Source organism: Balaenoptera ricei, chromosome 10 (genome assembly GCF_028023285.1).
Source record: "Balaenoptera ricei isolate mBalRic1 chromosome 10, mBalRic1.hap2, whole genome shotgun sequence".
Classification (NCBI taxonomy): Eukaryota; Metazoa; Chordata; class Mammalia; order Artiodactyla; family Balaenopteridae; genus Balaenoptera; species Balaenoptera ricei.
The window spans coordinates 44,609,653-44,625,911 of record NC_082648.1 but is presented as its reverse complement, the minus strand read 5'-3'; the positions used below and the strand labels follow the sequence as shown (position 1 = coordinate 44,625,911).

At 50.7% G+C, this 16,259-nt stretch overlaps 1 protein-coding gene across 1 annotated transcript; it reads left to right on the top strand.

The window, feature by feature from the left end:
* The first annotated feature begins 7,639 nt into the window (after positions 1-7,639).
* LOC132373220 (keratin, type II cytoskeletal 4-like) lies at positions 7,640-13,802 on the top strand. Its single transcript, XM_059935949.1, has 10 exons — positions 7,640-7,874; positions 7,929-8,155; positions 9,800-10,014; positions 10,984-11,044; positions 11,366-11,461; positions 12,020-12,184; positions 12,451-12,576; positions 13,004-13,224; positions 13,478-13,512; positions 13,621-13,802. Exons 1-10 carry the CDS (start codon positions 7,640-7,642, stop codon positions 13,800-13,802), a joined length of 1,563 nt encoding a protein of 520 aa, XP_059791932.1.
* The last annotated feature ends 2,457 nt before the right edge of the window (positions 13,803-16,259 follow it).

Sequence of the window (16,259 nt, the reverse complement as noted above, 5' to 3'; positions counted from 1 at the left end):
TAGGGCAGGCATTTCCATTGTTGAACAACCATATTGGAAAGCTGACTTGAATCTTCTTCCCATGAATTCTGCTCTTGTTTGGCCCTGATTCTGCCCTCTGGGCTGCACGTATCCAATTGTCTTCCATGTGACACATGTCTGTCATATGACAACAATTTAGTGGTCGGGATGATTAGTGAACTGACATTTGTGGCATGTGAGAAAGTAGGGGAAATAGCATCCTTAGTCCAGAATCCAGAAAACGGAGAGGTGGGGAGGAAGGTTACAGATACAGACTTCTCTTCATGCAGCCTAATATTGTACTAGTTTATGTGTTATTTTTAGAAGCCATTTCACAATGTTTGCCCCTTAAAAGCTCCCTGGGTTTTTTTACGTGAATGCCTTCAAGTGAGACATGCATCCCCTGTCCTCCAACTTTCTGTATTTGGGCAGCTGAATTTTTGAAACTGAACGCAAGAGTTAATGACTCCCCTTTTTCCTGTGAAATGTTATTGTGGTTTCATCCCATCATTTTAGGTCACTGTGGGTGCTTTGAAACTTGATTCTCCTATCCATATATTGGAGGTGTCCAAGTGGATAAGTGGATATATTACTGACGCCCCAGCTTTGGGTTATCTGCAGACCTGATAAACTTTCAGTTTAGTTATTTTACAACATTTCAGTGTAAATCATTGATAAAACACATTAAGGCAGACAGAGCCAAGAAAAGAGTCCTCATCCAAGAACTAGATCTTCATTGGTGCCTTCCCACCAGGTTGATCTCATCACTCCACTAATAAATAATTTGTGTTTCAAGTGGCTCAGTTATTTTAAAATCCAGTTAACCACGTCATCATCTGGCCCACATTTTTCTGTCTTACTTTTAAGAATGTCAGAAAAAAAGCATTTCCAAAGAGAGGGAAAAAAAGCCGTCTTCCAAAAAAAGTCTTGGTCAAACAGCATCCGTGGCATCCTTTAGTAGTTTGGTAACACAGCCATGGAAGGAAATCTATTTGGTTTGACTTTTCCTTAGGGAAGTCTTGCTGGCTCCTTGCCTCTCACACACATTTTAGAATTCATTCTGGAGGTTCATAGGAGATTGATATCAAATTTAACTTGGAGAAGTCTAAATCTCTCCCCTTTGAAAATGAGGACATTTTCCTGTTTCAGGTTCTGGAAACTCTTCTACTGTCTATATTTCTCATGGATCTCCAGGGGTGTTTATTTCCTTGGCCATGACCATGGGGTCCTAGGATTTGCTCCTTTGGCCTGGACCCCTGAGATTCCCAACAAGGCCAAGGCCTCTCATACCCTCAGTGTCTGTCTTGGCTTCCATTTCTTCTCAAGCATCCTGCCCTTTCCAGTTTGATGACTGTTTTCTTGATGGGAAAGAGCAAATGACATAGCAGTTGAGTTGCTGGCTTTGCCTGGGTCTTCTGTAGGGTTAGCCCAATGCTGCCTCCCTGTTCTTCTCACCTGGAGCTTATCTAATGACCCCTGGCCACTGGCCTTAGCGTTTTTCCGAGTTCATCCTTGGCTGTGTTGTTCCCCTTCAAACATCTCTACATGCCTGTCGGGATGAGCTCGTTGGGGAGTGTTCTGTGCCATGATGCTGATTTCTTAGGTGCCTCCCCAGTTTCTTCTTTAGTAGGATCACTGATGGGCATTCACCATCCGGGGCTTCCTTATTCTCCTCTCTTAGGGTGGTCTCTCTTTTAGGACAGGTCAAGGGTGCCTAGCTCCTCTTCTCTGAATGGGTAGGAACTGGCTTTCCTACTGTCTCAGAAAGCTTTCCCTTCCTTTGCTGTTCGCTGCCCATTTGACACACGTTGCTGAATACCTTCCACACGACCACAGAAGGACAGTCTGCCTCTGTGGGTTACCATGTGATGAGAGCCATGTTGGGACGGGGACAAGGTGCACGGGGCAGGCTGTGGCTGACCCTCCCTGGGAGGTCTGGGGGCATTTCAGAGGAGACAGCATTCGTGTTGGATTTTGAAGGAAGGGCGGGACTTCTGAAGGAGGAGCAGGGAGGGTCTGCCAGCCAAGGCCCCAGCCTGCGCCATGACGCGGAAGAACCAAAGAGCACGGTGTGTCTGGGGAGCAGCAGGTGACCCGGCATCAAGTGTGTGGGAGAAATGGATGAGGAGGTGAACAGGGAAGGCGAGCTGGAACCATGCCAGGGTCACGTCCGGTCAGAGTTCCTCACGTCTATGGGCACCTCCTTGTAGGGGGAAGAGTGAAGGTCGGAGCAGTCATTCCCTTGCTTGCATACCAGGCGTGATGGCTAACACTGCACTTGGTAATCGATTTCACGGTCTGGTTTTGGTCAAGCCAGTTCTCAAGGAAACCCAGAAGGCCAACCACCAATCCCTGGTGTGTTGTACAGGGCAGGAAAGTTACCTCGTGGCTTCCCTCTGTTCCGGGGGCTCCCTCCGGGATTCAGCTCCAGTGCCATCACTTCGCCCCTCTGGCTCCTTTTCCCATGAGTGGGTGCTCCCTACCTGCTCTTCTCCTGTCAACCCTCTACCTGATTCACTCTTCACAGCAGCCTATGAGAGAAGTACTATTTTCATCCCCATCTTGCAGATGAGGAAATGGAGGCACAGAGTGATTAAGTAACTTGGCTAAGGTCACACAATTAGTAAGTAGCTGAGTTGGGTATGCAATCCAAGAAGCTTGGTTCCAGAGCCCAACAACTGGGTTATGCTGTTTTATAGAAAAAAAAATTGAGAAGCAGGGGTACTGGAGCTGGAGAGATACCTGAGGCAATCTAGTCCAAATGTTTCTTTCTCTCTCTCTCTTTTTTTTTTTGGTCACACCACGCAGCTTGTGGGATCTTAGTTCCCTGACCAGTGATTGAACCCGGGCCCCGGGCAGTGAAAGCATGGAGTCCTAACCATTGGACTGCCAGGGAATTCCCCAAACGTTTCATTCTATAGGTGAGAAAACGAGCTGAGAGAGGGGAAGAACTTGCTAACGACAAAGTAGAACAAAGAAACAGATTTTTTCAGGTGGTAATCAGATTTTTTTAAAAAATTGAAGTCTAGTTAATTTACAATGCTGTGTTAGTTTCACGTGTACAGCAAAGAGATTCAGTTATACATATATATATATATCTTAACAGAGAAACAATTTTATTGAAATTATATTTACGGCTTAAAAAATAGAGACAGTTTTATCAAGTAACAAAACTCAAAGATTATACTATGGACCAGGAAGATCCGCTAATGATGCGTATGTTACTTAGAAATATTTGTGTAAAGCTGGGAATGGCCTGGACACGGGCTTTCCATGCTGAATTCCTGGAGCCTCAGGACCCCAGGGGCTGCTCTCAGGGGGTCCAGGGAGAGGCCAGCATGGAAGAAGTTTCACGGTTCCCTCCTCTGCACCAATCAGAGCATCTCTCCTTTTACTTGGTTTTCAAATGGGGTTGTGCATATGTTTTTGATGACAAGAATGGTTTTGCTGTCAAAACATGTTGGGTAACCCCTGCTGACACGTGCCTGGGGAGCGGGGGGGAGATCAAGAATGCTCTCTACCCCTGGGAAACGGGGGACCTTGTGTACAGACCCCCCCTTCCCGATCCTAAGGGCTCCCCACCCTCTCTCTGCCCTCACTGTCCCCTCGCCGAAATGCTGACTGGTCTTCTTCTGTAGAGTCTCTGATCCCCAACTTGGCTCTGGCTCCCCACGGAGTGACTCTGGGGCGGCTGAGGCTGGGTGACTGAGCGGGGTGAGGGCACAAACCCGGTTAGGACAGGCGGAGGTGCTTTCCCACACCACGCACCAGGTGTTGGGCTAAAAGACTTGGAATCCCTGTAATCCCAGGACTGAATGAATGCAAGGGCTTGCCTCCGTCACCCAGAAAACCCTAGGCACACACACCCTCCGTTCCGCTCCACACCCCTGTCAAGTGCTCATCCCTCTTTGACAAGACGGGGAATGGCTGCCAGTTGAGGAAGGGTCACAGAGGTTAAGAGTGGAACTGTGGATGGGGGGGTGGGAACCTGCTTTTAACTGTCACTGCCAGGGGGAGTCACCCAGGAGCTGGCCCACGAGCTGCAGGAGGAAATCTTCCCTTTCTCAGGGATGGAAACTCTTCTTTGCCTCTCTCCCTCGAGGGTCAACGCTCTCTTGCACACTGAAGGCATGCCTGCCTTCAGTTTCTCAGGCTGCCGTTTGAGGATTTTGTGAACTTCTGGCAATTCTGACTTCACAAGAGAGCCACAGAATATGGCTCTAGTCCAGAGCTTTCTTCCTGTTTGGTTTGGGTTTATTATAGGATTTGTCATTTAGTTAATTTGGACTTAGTTAGTTGGAGGACACAGAATTGGCCCCCTCAGGACAGTGTCCTATATTATTGGATACTTGTAAGGACAGGGCCACATGATCCAAACAACAAGTCCTGTGGCAAAAGCGAGGACAGAACATGCAGCGTGCTGGCCGAGACCCCGTGGCTGCTCTGATGGACCATAAGCTACAAGTCTGTCTAAGTTGTTGTATAATTGTTTTTCCTGCAGATTCTGATTTACAGCATTGCGGTGCAGAGGTTAAGGTCACAAGCTTTGAAGTTAGACAGACAGGACTGGCCTCCTACCTCCACCACTTCCTAGCTATGTGATCTCAGGCAAGTTACATAACCTCTCTGAGCCTCAGCGGCTGTAGCTCTAAACTGAGCATAGCAACTCCTCTTTTTTTGCAGGGTTGTTGTGAGGAAGGGAACCCCTACACGAAAAGCACCCAGTGTCCAGCACGTGATGGCAGCTCTATATGAGAGGTCCTGCTACATGGAAAACAAGGCAGGCTTTCCCTCATCTAAATTTTTGTCTCAGGGATGGCGTCTGCCTCAACTTAGAGTTAGCTTGATGAGAAGTACCTCAATTGGGGATCCTTGGTTTGGGTGCCCCACAGGCACAAAATAAGACTGATTGTATATTATAGATTATTTCCCTTAAAGTCCCTTCCACCCCCGCTGGCTTTCTGTTTTAGGCACTGGACACAACTTAAGGACAAAGCATTTTCTCCTGGTATTGGGGTGTCACAGTTACAGACTACAAGACACAATGGACACATCACGAGATGCCTTGAGGCTGCACCCTGCAGATGCAAACCCTCCTCCTAGCCCATGAAAGTCCTTATCAACCCCCAGGGGCAGCTGGGAGGATAGAGCCGTGAGTGGCAGGTGCAGAGACCCAGGTGAGGCATCCAGGGGTCTGAGCTCTGGGCTCCCACTCAGGCTGTGGTCCTGGCCACCTCCCACCTCCTCTCGGGGCAGGAAAGCAATCAGATCTCAGCTCCTCCAAAGGGTGGCTCCAGGTGTCCCCTGTTGCTACAGCTGCAGCCCCAGCCGTGCACACCAGGGTGGAAATCGGTAGACCCTGGGATGCCGGTGCCCTCAAAGCCTCCTTGACCTGAACAGTTGGTTCAATCAGGTTTGTTCAGGTGCCCAGTTCTGGATTGGCCGCTGCACCAATTAGACAAACTAGCTTCACACCAGGCAGGATGGTACGGGTGAGATGCCAGGGAGGGCAGAGCCTTTGGGAGCAGACTGATGTGGGTTCGGGTCCTGGCTCCATCACAGGCTACCGTGTGACCCTGGGGGGCTACTTCACCTCCCCGGGGCTTCCAAGTCATCAACTGTAAGCACGATTGTGATACTGACTGCAGAGAGCTTTTAGGAAGATTACATGATCACATGTATACAGAGCGTTCAGTACAGTGCCTGGCACGAAGTTGGCACTCAATAAATACTCATTGAAAGGATGAGAGGATATTCAACCTTGTCCCTCGTAAGAGATAGTCCTGGCTCTAGAATGCTCACTTACTACAGGTGGACGGACCATCCCTTGGGCTCTCTCCCATGGACCTTTGATGGGGCTCAGGGGGTCTCCTGTCCTCCCTGCCACAGCACTTCCACCCACTCTCCATTTACTTAGAGGTCACCTAGGCAGGGGCAGGAAGAGCCCAGCAAAGGCTGAAGTAGATGGGGACAGAGGGTGGGGTGCAGCTCAGAGGTAGAGGGAAGAAGAGAGCAGCGAGAGGCAATGAGGGTGGAGGTGGGGAGAGAGGAGCCGGCCAGAGGAGAGAGCTCCCAGCCAGTCCAGCCTCCCCCGCAACCCTGTCCCCAAGACCTGCATCCACTGACCACCCTCTTCTCACCCCATGGGCCCGCCCTGGTCTCTCTCTTTGCACGGGATGGGCTGCTCATTTTTGTGGTGGCCAGCTTTCATTCGGTCAGGGTCAGCTCAGGCCTGTGGGAATTATGTAGGCCCTCATCACTGCTGTTCCCCAGATTTGGAATAGCAGTCTCATTAGGGATTGAAAAAAGGGATGAGGATTCATCTAATTTCTCCTCAGAAGTGGCAATGGCAAAGCCCAGGCAGGATAAGAATGAATGCCCACTGACCTACTACGTACCACGCACTGTAGATACATCATCTCATGATCTATGAGGCAGGCGTCCCATATGATAGATGAGAGGATGGGTTGAATGGGTTCAGAGAGGTTAGGTGACCTGCCCAAGACTGCACAGCCAGTTAGTGGCAACAGGCGGGATTTGAACACAGATCTGTTGCACTCAGTGGGGAAGAATTTAAGTTCGAGCTTAAAACTAGGGTTTTGTATTTGAAAACATTGCTCTGGGAAGAGGCTCATAGGTTTCACCATTCTGCCAAAGGGGTCCCCAGCACCTTGGAACAAGAAGTTCCAAGCTCCTGCCCTGAATGTCGGGACCATTATGGGAAAACAGAACATGGCCTGTTCCGGTGGAGCCAAGCAAACAACTGGGCAGTAAACTGAGTAGCATGGCGCACACAATAAGCACCCAGCCTGGAGAATGCTGACCTAGAATCCTGCCAACCCAGACTGGAAGCCCCGAGAAGGAATGTGAGTCTTGAGGGCCCAAGGCAGAGTCACCTTTCTTCTGTCCCCAGCTCCACGCCTGGCACATAGTAGGTTCTCAATAACTGTGTGTCAAGTTGAGGTGAGTCTTGATCTAGGTTTGGAAGGCTAGAAGGCTGGAATATGGATTTCCCCTTTTGTATGACTACATGGGGCCAAGTGCACATGGAAGAAGAGTAATGATAATGACAAATAGCCGTGCAGCCTCTGACAGTTTACAAAGCACTCATTCTTCTTAATCTCAGGATCGTGACAGAAGGCGAAGGCAAATATTTGTAGCATTTCCAATTTATGGGTGAAGCAACTGAGCCCCAGAGAATGACTTGCGGCAGGTTTGCAGAGCGTGCATTTGAAGTCAGGCCCACAGTTTCCACATTCTGTGGAGTGAGCGACAGAGCGATGGGTTGTCTTGTCTGGAGCAGGGAGGCCCCTGGAGGCTGGTGAGATGGGAGTACAGTGGGTGGGGGGCCTGTGACCCAGGAGGCCCTGTGTCACCGGTTCAGCTTCTCCCGGCGGAGAGCGTGCCCTCTGAATGACTTCTGTAGGTGTGTTTGTGACATGCTCAGCAGGTGTCAGAAGGATGGGCCAGTGCCAAAGGCCAAGCCCAGGGATGTTTCAGATTTTTCCCTTTATGCCCCTGCAACCAAGCCCTGCTCTCCTGCACATATAAGAGACCCAGGCTACGGCTGTGGCAGTCAGTGGCCTGGCCCTTCTCGCTTCTCCCTGACAACCCTGAGCGTGTTCTTCTCTCTCCAGCCATGCTCATCAGACAGCAGTGTGGCCGAGGCGGGCCCCGGGGCTTTAGCTGTGGCTCAGCCGTCGTAGGTGGAGGCAAGAAGTCTGCTTTCAGCTCGACCTCCATGTCTGGGGGCACAGGCTGCTTCTCCTCCGGGGGCTTCAGCAGCAGAAGCCTCTGCAACCTCGGGGGAAACAAGAGCATCTCCATCGGCACGGCTGGGTGCTGGCGAGGCACTGGGTTTGGGGCTGCTGGAGGTTTTGGGGCTGCTGGAGGTTTTGGGGCTGCTGGAGGTTTTGGGGCTGCTGGAGGTTTTGGGGCTGGCGGCTTTGGCCCTGGATTCGGGGGCTCCTCTGGTGGATGGGGTGGTGCTGGCTTCCCCGTCTGCCCTCCTGGAGGGATTCAGGAGGTCACCATCAATCAGAGCCTGCTGACGCCACTCCACATGGAGATTGACCCTGAGATCCAGAAGGTCCGGACCGAGGAGCGGGAGCAGATCAAGACCCTCAACGACAGGTTCGTCTCCTTCATTGACAAGGTGAGCCGGCCCCTTGGTCAGATAAGGTGGTAGAAGCCAGGGTTTCTGAGTCCTGGCATCTCAGACCTGAGCCTGCTGCGGACTTGGGAAAACTGTGAACTTCTCTGGGCCACTGTTTCCCACCTAGTTAAGAAGAGTCATTACTCTTTCTCTTTTGTCCTGTGGCTGGTGGGAAAACAGGCTGCTCGAAGCAGTTCAGTACTTGGATTTCCTGACATGCTATGTGTTACTTGGCAAATCATTCAACTTTTCTGGGTCCAGTCACCCCAGCTATAAAGTGGGTTCCTTGTTTCCCTGCTTCTTCTCAGGTTTTGGTTTCATAAATGATATGGTTAATAATTTAATAGTTAATTAATTATAGTTAATATAATAGCTTAATGACTGGCACTTCTGTTGTCAGAGCAGAAGAAAACCAGGCTGGTTTCCCAAATGAGAAAGGGACTGGCTCTAATGGCAGATTAGAGTTCCTCGTAGGACCTTGGAAGGTCATTGTGTTCATCCTCTTGACTCTGGGCAAAATTGCTCATCTCTGGGTCTGTTTGAAGAGGATAGGGGATGGCTCTCTGCTTTTCTTTTTGTAGTCCACTTCCCTTCTCCATGCAAGGTCTGGAAGTTCAAGTCTTTTCTGCTGCATGCTGTGCTTCTGTATGATGGATGATAGCAAAGAGATTAGTTCCAGAGAGTCATTAATCCAAAGATGAATGACTGAATAGATGGTTGCAGCACATTTGGCCCAGGGTGCCCTGGTTCTCTGTGCAGCGAAGTCTTAGTTCTCTTAGATGAATGGGGCAAGAATGAACAATCTTGGAGTAGATCGAGTGGGAATATTTGCTCTTCTTGCTAGTTTGAATTAACCCATAGTAGCTTAAAAGGGCTTTATTGTGACTCTAGGACCTATAGATGGGAAAGTAGGACCAAGGGTTGGGTGCTTCCTTGTCTAATCTCCCTTCATCAGTTTAAGTTCAAACTGTGATCAGTCACCCTTACCTGCTTTTCTTTCAATTCTGAAGCACCTAAAGTGGAAATATCATGCCAAACCTTGGTTTATCTGGCTAGATCTCTCCCTAGAGGGAAAGTTCAGGGAAGTCCCCTTGCAGCAGTGAGTCTATGAGACTCAGAATATGTCTGGGGCTTGATCTTAAATATTTATACTCAGTTGTGCACAGGTTCACAGGGACACACCAGGTGCATTTATAAGAAAGCTTGTTTAAAACATCTTCAGTGAATTTATCATTCCTTTGCCTTGGGTCAGGATCACTTTGAATGCAATAGCCCTTAAGCTGTGGTTGTATCTCCTAAATTTGTTTTATTTTATTATTTCATAGAAGTTCAGTATTCTCAGCAACTCATCCCTTCTCAGTAACTCTGGATCCCTGTGGTTGGGAAGTTGTTCTTGCTGCACAGTCAGGCCCCGATGCTTGGGCTCTGCTCTGCTCTTCCCAACACACATGGCCCACTTGCTGCTATGGAGTGGGGCCGCCATGTTGACCCCAGCAGATAGTGCCTGGAGTTGCAACGTGGTGGCCCTACTCGGATGGCTCTTGGGCTCCCTGGTTAGCATCGATTGACTGGGATGGTGTTGGCCAGCCCTCCTGCCAGAGATTCAGGTCCTCATCGGTCGGTTGGTGCTTGTGTTAAATACAGGTGCGGTTCTTAGAGCAGCAGAACAAGGTTCTAGAGACCAAGTGGAACCTCCTTCAGCAGCAGACGACAACCACATCCAGCAAAAACCTTGATCCCTTCTTTGAGGCCTACCTCAGTGCCCTGAGGAAGCAGTTGGATAACTTGACCAACAACAAAGGACGCCTGCAGTGTGAGCTGAAGATCATGCAGGACAGCGTGGAGGACTTCAAGGCCAAGTATGTGGGGAGGGGATGCGACAATCTGCCCAGCCATGCCCCAGGACCCCCGGGCTTCTCTTCATCATTTAGAATCTCAGGCTCTGAAGAAACCCCCAAAGGGTCAGGGAGGACCTCCAGTCTGTTCCCATGCTTCTACATGGTCACTTTTTTAATGGGGTGAGGTCTAGTAACCCTAAGTTGCCCCAAACAGAAAATGAGTGATGTATTCAGAGAGCTGGGCTTACCATATACAAATAAGATAAAAAACCAAACAGATGGAAAGTAATACAGCATTGTTGGAAGAATACAGGCTGTAGAGATAGATGGACCTGCTTGGCATACTGATTCCTTCACTTACGAGCTGTGTGATCTTGGGTGACTTGCTTAACCTCTCTGAACCTTAGTTTTCATCATCTTTAAAATGGCAATAATAGTTCTACTTTATAGGTCGTGAGAATTAAATGAAATTAAATGAGATAGAGAAAGCTGGTAGCATAGTGCCGGCCATAAAATGAACATTGAATGCAGAGTAGTTCTTATTATGCTCATTATGGGATGGAGCTGAGAAAAATACCAGCTCCCTCTCTCAATTCACTCTCACACCAAAGAAAAAGAACTGGAGTATTGGCAACCCTCCTGAGAATTTAATCCACCCAATGGCCAAAGGACAGCCCTTCTATGGAAATAAAATCGACCAGATCATTGCTGGTTCTCCTCCTCACATCTTATCTCTTGCAAACAGTCTTTTTAAAATTTGGTTTTCACTGCTCTGAGTAAACTAGAGTCTAGACTGGTACCTCATACACTGTAATTACTCAATAAATGTAGGTGGAATGAATATCTGTATGAACGTGGGAAAATGTAGCCAATTAGATGGATTTTTCCAGATAGTTAGATGTTTGAAAACCAGCAGGAGAGAGTGAGAAACACTAGCTCACTGTGGGGCTTTTGTCTTTTCTTTTTTTTTTTGCATCTTCCCATCCCCAGGTATGAAGATGAGATCAACAAACGCACAGCTGCTGAAAATGACTTTGTGGTCTTAAAGAAGGTAAGGTTTGAAGGAGGGTAGGGATGTGTTCCCACTTCCCTCGGGAGTGGCCTTTGGCTTGAATCATGGGTTCCTTCCATCTCTCTCATCTCCACCCCACTTGGTACTATCCAGATCTCACTGAACTAGGAATTAAGGCTGTGAAAAAAAGCCCATTTGGATAATTAACTTCCATGTCTGCAGGTGGCTTTAGGGGCAGAACAGGCCAAATGAATAGTCCCCTGCCACCTCACCTGGTGCTACCTTGTGTGTCACATAACACTCCCTGCCCCCTATTGGAATGCCTGTACCTTGTCTCTTATCCTTCCCCCTCCTCTGCAGGACGTGGACGCCACTTACATGAGCGAGACGGAGTTGGAGGCCAAGGTCGATGCCCGTAATGATGAGATCAACTTCCTGCGGGTCCTCTACGCTGCGGTGAGGACTCCATTCCGCCGCCCCCCCACGACCCCATTCAGGGAAGGGGCTCCTCCATCTGTGAGGCTGCTGGTCGGAATTGACTGTTCGTTGAAAGGACTCCAGCTCCCTTACTTCAGGGCCCTGGGCTCTCAGCAAGGTCATGGATAGAAAGGGTTGAAGTGAGAGATTCAACGGAGAGGTCTCAAAACCAGAGGTTGTCTTAGAAGATTAGGTCTAAAGATTGCATGGGATAGAATTTATTGCCGTCCAGCATTTCTCTAGTGAAATAGATCCATTCCCTTCCCTTCCATGCCACATACTCAGGGCCCCCTGACCTGGAGTAGCTTAGGGAGCAGTAAAGACTACAAGCATTGCCTTTCTGTCTTGAGATATCACCAACCGCTTGATTTCTACATAGAAATTTACCCCTCCTCCTTCTCTGTACACTTTGGGAATGCCAAGTTGGCTTCCACCTGAGCCTGTGGCATGGCCATTTCCACGGTGATGGCAGGTCTCTGGTGTCAGAGATTAGGGAAGACTCTCCAGGAGGGCTGATGTGAGACATTTTCCCCGCAGGAGCTGTCCCAGATGCAGACCCACGTCAGCGACACGTCTGTCATCCTGTCCATGGACAACACCCGCGACCTGAACCTGGACGGCATCATCGCCGAGGTCCGCGCCCAGTACGAGGAGATTGCCCAGAGGAGCAAGGCCGAGGCCGAGGCGCTGTACCAGACCAAGGTGGGTGTCGGGGGTCTCTCAGGAGCCGAGAGTGGCTTCTGGGGCTCTGCTTTTGATGTCTGTGAGCAGACGATCATCAGCTCGAGCCCAAGAGAAGTCAGGGGTAAACTGATTCTTCTGGGTGGCACTGATCCTGGTCTGCCTGGAGATAGCATGACATTTTGTATTATCCCTGCCACCTGTGGCTATTCTTGCTGAGTCCACTTGAGAATAGACTCTACCCAAACACCCCTGACCCCTGTTTCCCTGTGTCTCCTGGGTCTTAGGTCCAGCAGCTCCAGGTCTCAGTCGAACAACATGGTGACAGCCTGAGGAACACCAAGAATGAGATTTCAGAGCTTAACAGGACGATCCAGAGGCTGCGGGCTGAGATCGAGAATGTCAAGAAGCAAGTATGTGTCACCTCTACCCGGCCTCGGTACAGGGTCAGGGGCCTGATGTCTCCACAGTAGACAAGCAGATAAGGCATCAGACCAGAAGATCTTGAGCTAGTCTGCGGGGGATTTGTAGCTCTTTGCATAAGTCATACCCAGATCTTTTCAGCAATATCCTAGTTAACATGACATGATAACCTCAGCAAATAAGTTTTCTTGGCTCTTGTTCATTGGTTTTGCTCATTTTATCTAACCATTCTGGTGGGGGCATTGGTGGACCCTAGCTGGAGTGAATAAAATGCATAAGAGTCAGGGAAGGTGGGGAGAAGGACAGACAGAATCTTGACATCCTAACCCAAGCAAAGCTGCTACAGGAGAGGGGACAGATTTAGAGGTCTTGACAGCAGGACCCTGGTGATTGCCTGTCCCGTGCCCTTGTCTGCAGTACCAGACTCTGCAGACATCCGTGGCTGATGCAGAGCAGCGTGGCGAGGTGGCCCTGAAAGATGCCTACAGCAAGCGCACAGAGCTGGAGGTCGCCCTGCAGAAGGCCAAGGAGGAGCTGGCCCGGATGCTGCACGAGTACCAGGAGCTCATGAGCGTGAAGCTGGCCTTGGACGTGGAGATCGCCACCTACCGCAAGCTGCTGGAGGGCGAGGAGTGCCGGTGAGTGGGGCGAAGGCAGGGTGGGAACAGGAGGAAGGGAGAGGGTCCAGAGCCATGGCCAGTCCGGGACACCTCTGCTGGACCACTTGCTTCTGTGCTGGTGTGTTATGAATCAGGACGGTGTTATATAACAGGTTCACATTCAGGCCTCAAATCTGGCTACTGAAGGATGGGAGGGTGCTTGACACCTGCTTGTTGAACGAAGTGTGGCTCCGGGCTTGCTGATGCTCACTGCTCTTTTTGTCGCCCACAGAATGTCTGGAGAATGCCAGAGTGCCGTGAGCATCTGTAAGTACCGTCTGCCCCCGCTGTGGCCGTTTGTTCACCCCAGTTTGGGGTGAGATTCCTGGTTTCCAGCACGGTTGGAACGACCTTGTCCTTGTCTTTCTCCCGCAGCTGTAGTTGGTGGTGCTGCCAGCGCAGGAGGTGTTGGTGGAGGGTTAGGAAGCTGCTCCGGATTTGGCCTGGGTTCTGGCTCCGGAAGTGGTTTTGGGTTTGGTGGTAGTGTTGGTGTCGGCGGCAGTTCCAGCAGCAAGATCACCTCTACCACCACCCTGACCAAGAGATCCCACCGATAGATGAGGTGAGGTCCCTGCAGCCGCTTGAGGCCAGCCTGGCCCAGCCCTGGTGTCTCTGCTTCCTTCACCCCCACCTCCACCCTCCCTTCCTGGGGCTTGTCTTACCAGTGTCACCTCAGTGCCAGGGCGTGGACTCTGCCCTCTTGGAGTTTGGTAGCTTCTTCCTAATTTGGGCTTGCTGACCCAGCTGGAATGGGAGAGGTGTCAGCTGACTCTTCACCTCTCATGGACAGAGGAGAATCCAGCCAGGCGCTTCATCTCCAGAATTATTAGGGTCACATATATCCCCTCCCAGCCCAATGCCACCTCCTACCAGATCCCGGATCTCCCTCTACATCAGGACCAAACTCCTTCTCCATCACTTGGCAGCAACTGACCCTGCAAGGTCAGGACAAGAGCCACTCAGTACCCTGTCCACCTCTTCTCCTTCTCTCTGTCCATCTTTGGGTGAATCTTCAATAAAAAGCTTTTGTCATTCACTTTGAGCAATCGTGTTTGTTCCTTGGGGAGAAGTCTCCAGAATTCAGGTGAAAGTGAAGGAGGCTGGGGCCTGAGGGATCTGTCTGTCCAAATCAAGGTTATCAGCTCATTTCTCAGATCTCTACTTCTAAGTTGCCCAGATTATGGGGAGAGAAGGGTCATGTGTGGAGCCTGAAGGCTGCCCCCAGAACAGGAGCACAGTCTCAAAGCAACCAACCATCTTATCCAAAGATCGCGCGTTGCAGACAGTCAGGGTGGGGCCGTCTCAGTGCTGAGACCCAGGAGTATCTGGCGGGAAGGGGTGCAGGTCTGGAGGTGTGGGGTGTAGGGCAGGTATGGGGACAGGCAGTCAGAGGTCTCCACTGAATATAGAACAAGAGGTTAGGGAGCTTATGGAGAGTTTATGCTCAGCGTCTAGCAAGGCCCTGTCTTCACGAAACTCCAGGCATGTGCTTTCCCACCAGGCCAGCAAGGCTTTCGGGAACTTGTTCACAGAATCAACAAGGTCATGATTGTTGGATGGAGAAGTGAGAACATGTCGCTCTCACAGAGCTTTCGTGCTGAGCTCACTTGCCCTTGTCCTCAGGTGATTCTGTCAGAGGTTACGTCTGAGTGTCTGTCCCTGAGTGGTGGGAGAGAGGGGGGCGTGAGGCAGGTCTCTGGGGGCATTGGAGGGTGCAGCTTCCTGTTTGGGGCCAGCCCTGGAGATTCCGGTTGGTTATTCAGAGGTGGGGGTCTGGGTATAGCCTTTGTGGACATCCTGTTTTTATACTGGACCGATTCCAAGATACCTGGAGTATCAACAGTCTTCCCTTCTTCAGAGGAAGTCTGCACAGCTCCCCTTGCGCAGTCTGACCTAAATCCCTCCTACTACGGATGCAGACTGCACTCACTCCCCTGGCCATCAGTCGGTGCCTCCCACCCTCGACTGTCAGGGAGTGCATGCAAACTCCAATCCCTCCACGTGGTGCCTCCCACGGGCCCTTACTATGTGCAGACCGAAGGGCACACCGTTTGCCCAAGGTTGGCCTCTGCCCACGGGGCCTTCGCCCCATGCAGGCAGGCTCAGGGCAGCAGGGCAGAGCAGCAAAATGTTAACCTCAGGGGTTTGCGCTCCCAGGCGGGGGCCTCCTGCCAGAAGCAGCCGCTCCCTGCTCCCTGGACTGGCCAGCTGGTCCTCCAAAAGCTAATCTCCCCATAGACCTGGGGCTCACCCCGTGTGGCAGAGCAGGAAGTCTTTGACTTCTTTCCATCACTGCACCCCTCCCCTGGGAGAATGCTGAATCGGCTCTTTTCTGAGTTTCTGGGGTGGGGAGGAGGAGTCAAGGGTTGGAAGCAGGGGAGGGGCTTCTCAAGTTCACCCACCGGGAAGTTGTAGGTCACGACGGGCCACGCCGAGAAGCCAAAGCCCAGAAGCTGGGCAGGTTACTGCCTTTTTTGTGCCCTCTGACTGGGTGGAGTGCGGGAGCGGGGAGTAGCCAGCCTGAGTACCACTGTCGGGTCTCTCAGGGCCTCTTCAGTTGAATTTAATGACTTACTTACACACAAAGTTAGATGGTAGATTATACATGTGCGTGTGTATCTTAGAATAAACGTGTTCTTATTTGTAGGCAAGTGGCTATGCGAGTGTGTTTGATTTTTATTTATATAAGAAGACTCCTGTTTTACATAAAAGAGGGAAAACCTACATGTTGGCTTCTACTCCCAGAACAGTCCCAGGGAGTGGATCCTGGCCATGGTCCAGGGTTTGGAGCTGGCCAGTCAAAGGGGATGCATGGTGGTGGTGGGGAGATTCACTTCTGAGATAACAGGTGCCACCCTTCTCTCAGATCCTTTGAACTGGATTTCGCTGCTCTCTGTGTTCAGGGAACTGTGCATTGCCCACCCCCTGGAAGGCCCCGTGCTCTCCCGTTCCCCCCACCCCCGGAAATGCTCTACCCTGAGGTAACTGAAATCACTTCTCACATCACTGTAATG